Here is an 11474-nt window from a genome sequence, read left to right on the forward strand (position 1 = left end):
AATAGTATCTGAAGCATTGGGGTGGTGATTAGGTTGAGTAAAGAATAGGGTGGTATAAGGGAATTCAGTCTCATTGAAGCACACATGGCGAGAGATGTAGATTTTCTAACTAGAAGCAAGACATTTATAACCTTTGTAGTGATCACTGCAGCCAAGAAACACACACTTCTCTGTGTGAAAGTCAAATTTGTGTTGTTGATAGGGCCTTAAACATGGATAACAGGCTGGCCCAAAGGTGTGCAATTGATTGTATTCTAGTTGTTCCCCTTTGAGAACACTAAAGGGCTTTAGTTTTCAAGAACCGGTGAAGGCATTATGTTGATGAGATGAGTGGTTGTGGAAAGCATCCCACCAATAGTGTAAAGGTATATGAGCTTGGTCTTGAAGAGCAAGGCCAGTTTCAACTATATGTCTATGTTTCCACTTTACTCGGCCACCTTGAACAGATTTATAAGGGCAAGAAATCTATATAGCAATACCTTGATTTTGAGGAGATTTACCATATTTACATGTCTCACAAAAATCAGCCTTTGCATTACTTTTAACAAAGATATTACAGCAGTTCGGAATTTGACTTAAAACTCTAGGTGATGGATGGCCAAGTATTTGGTGCCACATATCCTATGTACAAAAAAAAAAATAATTAGACTTTGTCAAATCTTCAAAAGGATGGGCTGGATGAGTAGGAGTCTTCAAGTCAGTAGCTTCTCTTAGGTAAATCACTCGAGCAGCTTCCTTATTTGCAGTGTGTCTAGGCGAGGCTTTGAATGAGGCGGCTTCCAAACGAAATAAACTATGTTCAAGCTTCCCTATTAAGTACACTTCCTTAGACTTCTTTGCCTTAACAAAACAAAGTACATCATGAAATTCAACAAGCACATCAATATCCCGAGTTATTTTTGAAACACTAATCAAGTTCTTTTTCATAAGAGAGACGTACAATATATCTTTAAGAACCACAGACAGTCCTTTACTAGGCAAATTAGAAGTACCGAAGGCAAGAATAGGTAATTTTGTTCCATCACAAACCATAATAGTAGTGGGCCGAAATACCAACCCTTTAGAGTGAGCTTTTATAGCTCAGAGGTCAGAGGATTGCTAGCTCCATCATCAATAATCTTCCACCTTCATGCTCTCTTTTCAGGTTTGTTGCATCATTTATCTGTAGTAGTCCTCTTGTGATCTTGACTGAATACCAAAGTATTCTTGAATAGCATCCCACAAAGGTTTTGCTTCATCATATCCCATAACCTGGGCTGCTACTTCACGAGTGGAGTTGTATAACCACCCAACAAGTAGTTGATAAGCAGCCAGTCATATATCGTATTTCGAATTTGGTAACATCAGGCCTTTGGGTTCATCCTCACATGGAGGGATGATGATTGAATGCTCACGAGGTGGTGTTTTGCCTGTAAGATGCCTTTCCATCTTATTTCTTACACCTCAACACCCCAACGGTGATTATGTCATAACCTTTACTTTTTTTTTCTTTTTTTGTCAACATGAGTTCCTTCTCTTGAACTTCAAATGAGTATCTATACTTTGAACTCTCAAAATATTCATTTGAATTTTTTTTTTATAATTAATCATTTTAGTCTTTGGCCTTTATTTTGCTTTTCACAAATGATAATGCGTCTTCTTCATAGTTCATACTTCATGTATGCATAAACACGTATGTGAAATACATGCAGTAGATACGAGTATTGGACAAATGAATATTAGGTAAGTATAATATATCAATTACTAATGTTTCGTTTGATAATCATTTTGATTTTTGTTTTTGTTTTTAAAAATTAAGTCTATGGACACTACTTCTATTATAAATTTCTTCCTTTGTATCTACTTTTAACCAATGGTTTAAAAAATCAAGCCAATTTTTTAGAATTAAAAAATGTAGTTTTCAAAAAATTGTTTTTGTTTTTGAAATTTGGCTAAGAATTCACATTGTACTTAAGAAATATGCAAACCATGCTAAGAAATGTAGATGATATAGACTTAATTTTAAAAACAAAAACCAAAAACAAAATGGCTACCAAACGAGACCTAAAATGTTGTATATAAATACATAGACCAAAATCAACATTTTAAAAATTAAGGGGGCAAAATGATGGTTATCTTTTTAAGTCTAGAGACTAAAATGAATATTTTGAGAGTCGAAAGACCATTTAAACCAAATAGTTTGTTTTTGTATTAACTTAAATATACATTCTTTAAAAATTATTCATTTTAATTCTGCTCAAGTTGAAATAGTTTAAGGATATGCATAGTTCATCTTTCTTTTTTTTTCTTTCTTTCTTTCTTCTTCTTCTTTTTTTTTTGTGTCGTCTTTTTCCCTATAAGAATAGTTTTTACGGTCTTCCCATTTTTCCTTCATATTATTCATGGTTGAAGTTCATCTCAATTATGGGACAAGATGAGCTGCGTCTAAGCTGAGAAATGAAGTTATCCCCAAAGAATGACCTCAATATTTGACAATGAAAACGACAATAGCCCCGTGACTTTTCAATTGTCAACAATTAAAGTTTCACTCAATATTTGTTAATGGTCGTACTTGTTATTTTACCGTATTTTTCTTAAAGAAAACAATTGAATTCATACGCCAAAATTCAAAAACAATAACAAATTTTTAAAGCCAAATGTTTTTTTTTTTTTTTATTACAATTATATACACTATTTATGCCATATACTTATGAGTGTTTTTGTTATGCAGTGACTTTTTCGGCAGGTTTTGAAAACTAAAAAAAAATTCTCAAACTTGTTTTTTTGTTTTTGAAATTAAGCTAATAATTCACATATTTGTTTAGAAAGGATCGAAAATCAAATTTCAAAAACTGAATGATTATCACATGTGACCTAGTTATCTTTTCCTAGTTTCGAATTTTGAAAAAAAAAAAAAAAAAAAAAGAAATCCATAAAAGGAACTAGAAGTAGCATTTATACCTGTTTTAGCAACTTTATCAAGAAAGGAATAAGTACTTGAACTGTTTCATATATGAACTACCTGGTTTTGGTTTACATCATTTGCTAATAGTTACAAAATCATGCATCTCTTACACAATGCTTTCATAATCTTGATTTGCAATTTATCAGGTCTTTCTGTAGCATCATTATATCAACTATAAAGATGAAGGATATTTCTCCTCTGTGGATGCTGTAGAAAAAAGAAAAGAGGTTCAACTGAAATAGATAAATGCAATATTCAACTGACAAGAATAGTCCAATTGAAACAAGGAAACAGACATATGGGGAAGATACAAAGTCAAGGCACAGCTTAGTTTAGAACTCTCTCATCCAACCAAGAAAAACAGAACAAGCCAAAAATTGTTTGAGCAATATTTCAAAGGCATAATAAGCGAAAGATATACACAGAAATGCCTCAAACATTCTGTTTCAGTAACAAAACATCATAATGTTTGTGGAAGAGAGAGAAGGAAAAGGCTGAGAATCTCAAAGAATACTAACTCATTTGCTTTCCGAGTACGAAGATCTGCTTCCTGGATTAGTCCTTTCACTTGTAAATATGGCTTTCAGGTTCTGGAAACAACTGCAGAATGGATTCACCTGTAAATTTGATTTAAGCGACAAAAAATGGTCTGTGGTTACTTTTCAAATTTCCTTTAAGATGAGAAGCAAAATGGCTGTGTGTGTGTGTGTGTGTGTGTGTGTGTGAGAGAGAGAGAGAGTGTACCTTCAAGCTTCTTGTTTGCACAAGTCGAGTGTTAATGTCCTCCAACCTTCTTATTATTTGCCGAAACGTGGGTCTTTTATTTGGCTTCTCATCCCAACATTCCTGAATTAGCCTGTAGATAAGGAAGTGCAGAAATTAAGATCAACTGACTTGACAATTATTAAAAGAACTTTAGCATGCTTTGTCATGAGCCAACCAGAAAAATATTCTAACTAAGAAGATACTTGCAAACAAAAGAAAATATGTCTACTGAAATCTAGTAGGCAAGCAAATAGCATCAAAATGAAAAAGAGGACTTTACTCCTGTATTCCGAGTGCATAACGCTTTGGTGGAGCCATAAATGGTGGGCGTTCATTAGCTATATAAGCTTTCGGTACTTCATTTTCTGGCATTGTTGGAAAAGGTGGATTGCCTTCTATCATCTACATTGATCCCATAAAACATTAGAATGTAATCAGCAAGAGCACATCTGGACCAATATTATGAATTATAAATCCAAAAGCCTAAAATTTTATTCAACACAGTACCCATATATACACTTCAGTAACTCAGTCGATTAAAATAAAGAAAACTGGTGAAAACCTCAAGTTCGTGGATAAAAATTATCCCAAATAAACATTTTGATTGACATAAGCATAACCAACCCCCTAATTTAATTTACAAATGTTTGTGGGGGTGGGGGGACATGGAAAAGGAAAAGGAACAATCAAAGAAATAAATTTTGAAAAATACATATGTTCATCTAGATGACATGTGAATACAAATCAGTAAGCTCAGAAGAAAGCAAAGCAAGTATAGCCTATGAACTTAACTTGGAGAACCCTTCACTAATCAACTGGAAATGATTAACTAACAATGAGGACTGACTATAGAAAGTACCGTTTAACAATTAGACATGCATAGGAAATTTATACTGAAACCTATTGCCTTGCAGCAACGGCAATTATTTTCCTCAGCGAACATAGAAGTCACTCATATATTTGCCAACTAGTATGAAAAATGTATTTGAGCAAAACTAATACGATAGTACTTGTGCATTCAAACTAGTTCATCTGAGGATAATTGACGATGCATGACAATATGTGCACATACAAAACCATAAGAAACAGTCATGGCGAAGAAAAACATGAACTAGACCACAAGTTGGACACTGGCACACATAGGAGAATGATATCTAGAGAAATTTCACCTCTTGCAAGATCAAAGAAAATGAAAATACATCCACTTTTGTATCATATTCTTCATTTTTATAAACCTCAGGTGCCGCATATCGCCCTGTACATGAGAAACCAGCAACTTCAATAAATGGTTACAGAGAATATATACATGCATACATATATAAGAATAGATTGTTGTCCAAATACATGACAACTGCACAAGGGATCTTCATTCTATATTTTCTTATAGTAAAGTGAAAGAATCGTTCAAACTAAGGCCTGGACCAAAATTAAGCATGAACTTCTTAGAAATTAGACATCTGTGACCCAAAGCATTACTGGTGGATAGGTCCAAAGTAGTTTTCCTACGAGTAAGGAGTAAAAAATTTGTCCATATATCTGTAAATTAGAGAGGGTTCGACATCGACATTGAGAATTAATTGATATTTCTGTTATGTTTTACAAATAACTATAAAAAAAGTATCTATTAATCCCACTATCAATATAAATACTAATAACAACATGGATAGCTTAGTTTGGAGCTAAAAGCAATTTAATTATTTATTCAATTTTTTTATATTTTTTTTATTTACAGAAATATCTGTTAGATATTGATATTTTATCGATATATCCATAAATTTAAAATCCTTATATCAATATTTTAATCTAGACCATGATCAGCACAATACATATGTTATAACATTCAACACGATCCCTCTGGGAGGGGGAAGGGAAAAAAAACTAATTTTAGCCAAATTATAAACATACATGAAGTGTCATGACATGTCAGAGCCACAGGTCTGTCTTCTTTAACCCTATTTGAAAATTGTAGAAGTTTGCTGACTCCAAAGTCTGCAACTTTCAGGTGCCCAGAATCATCCCGCAGCACATTTCTGTTGTCTTACTCATAAACAAATAAGCAACCTTCAAAGTTCAAATTGTTCAGCAATTGATAACTTATATCTCATGCCATATTATTATTTAGCATTTGATAACTTACAACTCATGCCAAAGCCAATAGAAGCCTAACTTAAGTCGAAAATAATATTGGGCACTTCAATCTATTGATTACAGTTAATTATAGTTTTTTTTTTAAATAAAAAATAAAAAACAGACTTTTCATTCTCAAAAGAGGGCTACAAAAGGAAGGAGAGATAGGGCATCCCCACACACACACACACATCCCAAAGGGTAACAAAAACAGCATGTGACAACTTGAGTTAATTACAATTAATTATAGTCGTACAGTCTAAATCGTCACCTTCAAGAGTTCAAAGTTTGCAGTCCGTGTAGATTGGCAGTGTATTTCTTTTGATAAATAGATTAACACTATATGGTTGTGAAGGGATTGTTGTGTATTACCATATCAGTCTGTACAATAGTTCCAGACTAATCCAGACAAATATCGCTTCATAAAGACTAGTGATTCTTAGATATCATCGGAAGTAGTTGCTTGCAACCACAGAGTGCCTATTCCAGAAGATGCTCATACTCTTTCTCCCGTAGCTTTCCTTTCTTCACTATCTCGAAAAAGCTATTTGCAAAAAGATTTTTTTTTTTTCTTTTGAAAAGGATACCAATTTACGAAAGGAATCCTGGCATGGCAATTTTAATTTGGATTCTGTCACTTCTTTTTTAGGTAAGAAACTAAGCTCAACCATACATCCACTTGACATGATCTACTCTAACCATTTCACAATTTGTTTTTCATATAACTATCTCTAAAGATGAAATGGTAAGGGAGAAGAGACAAGAACATACGAAGGTTCAAGATCACGATGGATTATTGCTTCAGGTTTATGCTCGTGCAAATAATTCATTCCCCTGTAAAATATATTACAATGATGTTAGTAAGATTATAAAGGCATCCAAAAAAAACCAAGACCATGAAAGAAGAGCCTTTAGAGAAATGAACTCCAATCAAGAAGAATAAGACCTCATGAATAGTTAGATTGTAACATACTGGAGCAAACAACCAACAAATGAAATGGCCATATATACCATAATATGGACAGCACAATACAGTTACATGAATAGTAGAAACTTAGAGCAACAATCTGCGATCAACTTTTCTAACATGGTTTGGGTAGAAGAAATCTAAAATATATAGAATTCATCCAACACTTGTATAGAATTAGAACTGATTAGAAACAAAATCTCGAGTCAAAATGCAGTCTATCCAATGTCATCTTTTGCTATGCAGATAATTCTCTTGGGTGTAAATCCTAACGTGCACCTTCTATCTCATGTGCTCTTTCCATTAATCAGGGGCAATTTTTAGTTCTCTCTTGGTTGAGAACAATATCCAAATCAGTGGTAACGACTTCTTTGGCTGTTTCTAATGAAAACTTGATCTCATCCAAAATCCCATGTAGGATGCTATACGTGTTTTTTCATGACTAAGCCATCCTGAGTGACGAACAAGATAATCCAATTTCAGAACTATGTAAAAATAACTTCTTTCACCTTAAATGCTAGGATCAATATGTGCTCTTGGCAAACATTAGTGATATGAAGTAGATGTAAAACTAGCCCATATCATACTTTTTCACAATTGTTTTTTACTCTAGTAATTGATTAATTTCCAATTTTCCAGACCGGAAAATCAAAACCCTTTCTAACAAATTTAAGGGACATAAAACTGAATAGACCTTGCAATGTCAAGAGCAAACTTTACAACTGTTTCTAGCTTCAAGGAACCTTTACGTTTCAAGAATGCATGAAGGTCCCCCTGGAAAAACAAATAAATTTTTGTGAGAAAAAACAACCCAGTGATATATGAAATGTATAAGGCACTGCAAAAATTGTTTCAAACTGAAACAAGGCATTGAGAGAGTAACTATAAAAAAGCTTCAATATATGACACCAAGATATAAAGAAATAAAAACTTCAGCATGGAAATGTTACCTTCTATCCTACTCAAATATTCCATAAGACGCATTAATTCTTTCTCCAGATTCACTATACCTTGAGACTAATTTCAAGTTGACATCAACTCATACAAGATTGAAAAATTCTAACATATCAAGGCCACTGCCGCACTTTAATCTTACAACATGGTATTATAAAGAAATACTGCTCAGCAGATTTTCTTAGAAACAATTTGAAAGAGAACATACAGTGGTAAACAAAATCATTAGGGAACGCATATAGAATACATCTAGATCATGACATTAATGCATTCAAAAACTGAAACATGCAATCTTAAAATTTCATGAATAGCTATCTATTTCACCATTTTGACTGGTCACTTGAGCATTTCAAATGACAAAGTTTAAAGGAATACAGTGAACGTGAATAACTATTGAATGGTTCCCCAAATAATGAATGTGCTCAAACTTCATATAATAAAGTTGGACAACAGGACAGACCTGGGGCAAATACTCTGTGACAATCATCATTGGACTACTTTGTGTTACAGCTCCCAGAAATTGGACAACATTAGGATGGCGTACCTTCTGAAGTAAAGCAAGTTCATCCCTAAATGCCTTCCTGTTACATTAGAACTTTACTATAAAATAGATAGCAAAAGAGTAAGTTTCCATATCTAACAGAATAGAAGGAAAAGCTGAAGAGCTATCCAAATCTGTGATGGAATTCCAATCATCTGATATGCAGGGAACCCAAGAAAAATTGTGGGGAATTATCCAGTCCACCTCTAATATATATGATGAGTCAACGGAAGCATAGTAAACATAAGAAACAGAAATACTGAATTCAGAAAATCAAACCCACACTTTATCTTCATCAGTGAAAACTTCCTCGCCTAGTGTCTTCACAGCAACTTGAATTCCACGCCATGAAGCACTGCGGAAAGTGCCCTGTGTAATTATATTTAAATGGATTCAGAGGACAAGCAGAAGTGAAGTCAGTTGATTTCTTGTTTCTGATATAAATATATACACACCCAACTTTACTAAGTATACATCAACAAGGTTCTACATTAAGAGAGAATTAGAATAAATTGGCTACATCCTTCAATTTTTTCTTCAAACTGTAATAGGTTTCTTCAATGTGCAACCCACTTATTGATTTCGAGAAGTGTTTAGTTTTTCTAAGTTTGACAATTGGTTCCATAGTTTAGTTAAGATCTATAGCCGACTCGTCACATCCTAGGCTGGATAGGGTAACTTGAAGGAGGGCCATGTCAGAAAAATTCAAGCTGCAACCGAAAGTATGAGGGATCATAAGCCAGATAATATTGACGTAGTTTTAATTGAGATCTAAACATGGAAGCTTTCTAATCTTAGCAAGGCTTTGCCACCATGCTTAGACCAGGAGATAGATTTTTTATAATTGTATTTTGCATTTGAAGGAATGAAAAAGTGATAGAAATTCTTTTGTTCTTTCTAATTCAAAATCCTTAAAGTAGTTTTAATATTAAACTGAACTTTTAAACAGTTAATTCATTTAGAGTTTCCTCCGTTTTTCCTAAACTGTTGAATTTGTTATTATATTAATAAACAAAGAAAAAGTACATCATAAAATAGAACATGTATCAAAGAAATTTGATAGCATTGCGTGAATGCAAGGAGTAGGCAAAAGCTTACTTTTGTAATGTTTACACTCTTAGAAAAATCAAGCTCATCTGGATTGATCTCATATTCTGGAACTTCACGAGCATTTTGCACGAGCATTGGAGCCATCTGGGATACACAGGAGGGAATATTCCCAGTAACTTGTAAGTAGAATGAAAACATAGTAAGGTGAGAAGCACATACAGAAGAAAAGCAATTGCACATCACCTGTGCTGAGTACAGTTTCTTACCGGTAGCTTTGCACCATGTTTCTCTAAGAGTTTGATCACATCATGATTCTTGTAATATATGGCATCTGCAAGAGGCTATTAAACACAAAATAAATCCTAAATTTCCTGATTCTAGAACTCCAAATTCTTCTACCATTCACATTTCTTAACCCAGAATATTAAATATAAACAGAAAAATGGATAATAGGTACCATGAGTAAATGGGATGGTAACCAACTATGAAACTGTTTCTCTTAAAAAGTGGAACAGAACTTCAATTGACAGCATGCATTGACTGCTGTTAGAAGTTACGGTCCATTACATTATCACTAGAAAAACTTGTCATGGCTCAAATCTCCGCCCTTCTTTACATCGTTTGCAAGGAAAGGAAAATTTATATTGTAGGTACTAGACCAATCGATTATGCAATGTCCACCAACATACCAATCTGACTGTTTCCAGACACCTTATTTCATTTTTCAACAACCGTGTTTCAAGCATGTAACATCTGTGGATAAAGAACCAATCAGAAACTAAGACACTGCTAACCTCATTTCATAACACCAGAGGTATTAGTTCAGTTACGAGGCCGAAGTAATAGTACTAATTAAAACAATAAACAACTTCGCTAATGAAAAAATAAAGAAACTAAACCATAAATCGATTCAACTTCAACCAAATATCAAAAGATAATCAACCAAAATTTAAAAATAGACATGGATCCTAAAACTCACCGTGCTGCCCCATTGGTCCTGAACGTCGACCTCCGCACCTCTTTCGAGTAGCAACTCAACGACATCCGGCCGGCCCTGACAAGCAGCAACATGCAAAGAGGTTCGGCCATCAGTGTCGTGAAAATTCACGTCGGTACCCGTATCCAGTAGCTCCCTAATCCCATCCAAGTCACCATCGTTGGCCAAGTACATAAGCTTAATCCTAGGATCAATCGCGATCGAATCATCGAGTTCGTCGGTAACCACAGGCGAACCTTCACGTTCTGGCTTGAGCGAGGACTGTTTGCCAAGTGTGAAACGAGCTCGTACATTAGCATCCATGGACAAATTGCCAGAACCTCGAAAGACGTGCTACAACAGACAAAATCGAAATACTACATTCCTCCAAAATCGTTTCAACAAATGGAATCGAATTCTTTTCCCTCTTTCTGAGCGAACAAAAAAGCTTTATGCGCAAAATTGAGGAGATTCTGAAGGATAGTGAGAATAAAGAAAGTGAAGAAATTAAGATATTTGGCTGGCGATTCTGTTGAGATGGGGACAGTGTCGCTTACACGGCGACTTCGAACGATGAACACCCAACTACGACTCAGTCGGGCCGTATAAAGTAGAATTTTGCAGATTTATGATTTGTCCTTTGTCTTTTTCTCTCTTTTTTTTTTTCTTTTTTTAGTTCACTTATCTCGTTTTCTTTCGCTGTTAGCCAACTTTCCTCGATGGTTATAATTCACTATATCACGTTTCACGAATCACAATAGGCTTCAGATGGATATAGATTCGATAATAGATAGAGACAACTGCAATTTTAATATAAAAAAAATAATAATAATTGAAAATTGGACGAGTGTCTTTACATTTTACTTTTTTTTTTTTTTTTAAACATGATAAAAAAAAACCTTCTGTCTAAAAAATTTGATTCTTTTTTTATTTGCATGTGATTGTCACACCTGCAATTATAAAAAACAAGTTAAAGCCATGGTTTTGATTTCTTAAAATATATTTATGATACAATGCAATTTCTCTAAAAACATATTCAAGTATATCTAATGAAATAGCAAACCATGAAATTCTTTCAAAATATAGCTAATCCTAAAATACCCCCAACCTTTTTAATTCCAATAATTAAGTATGCATCTTTCTTAATTAT

At 33.9% G+C, this 11474-nt stretch overlaps 1 protein-coding gene across 2 annotated transcripts; it reads right to left on the reverse strand.

The window, feature by feature from the left end:
* Positions 1–2953: 2953 nt before the first annotated feature.
* On the reverse strand, positions 2954–10944 carry LOC120088344 (integrin-linked protein kinase 1). Of its 2 annotated transcripts, XM_039045568.1 has the most exons (13): positions 10328–10943; positions 9615–9689; positions 9397–9492; positions 8582–8667; positions 8218–8338; positions 7498–7577; positions 6608–6670; positions 5615–5739; positions 4879–4964; positions 3990–4111; positions 3689–3800; positions 3463–3561; positions 2954–3151 (listed from the first exon to the last, which is right to left on the reverse strand). In XM_039045568.1, the coding sequence occupies exons 1-12, from the start codon at positions 10646–10648 to the stop codon at positions 3463–3465; spliced, it is 1386 nt and encodes a 461-aa protein (XP_038901496.1). In that variant the 5' UTR covers positions 10649–10943; the 3' UTR covers positions 2954–3151. The 2 variants fall into 2 exon arrangements, with proteins under 2 accessions (XP_038901496.1, XP_038901497.1); XM_039045569.1 differs by lacking the exon at positions 2954–3151 and having other exon boundaries at positions 3192–3561; positions 10328–10944.
* Positions 10945–11474: the final 530 nt, after the last annotated feature.

Source organism: Benincasa hispida, chromosome 10 (assembly GCF_009727055.1).
Source record: "Benincasa hispida cultivar B227 chromosome 10, ASM972705v1, whole genome shotgun sequence".
Classification (NCBI taxonomy): domain Eukaryota; kingdom Viridiplantae; phylum Streptophyta; class Magnoliopsida; order Cucurbitales; family Cucurbitaceae; genus Benincasa; species Benincasa hispida.

Coding starts and splice junctions, on each gene's coding strand:
- LOC120088344 (XM_039045568.1), bottom strand. CDS start 10,648: ATGGATGCTAATGTACGAGCTCGTTTCACACTTGGCAAACAGTCCTCG. Junction 8,339..8,581: donor TTCACTGATGAAGATAAAGT/GTGGGTTTGATT, acceptor CTAATGTAACAG/GAAGGCATTTAGGGATGAAC. Junction 4,112..4,878: donor TTTCTTTGATCTTGCAAGAG/GTGAAATTTCTC, acceptor GGATCAATGTAG/ATGATAGAAGGCAATCCACC.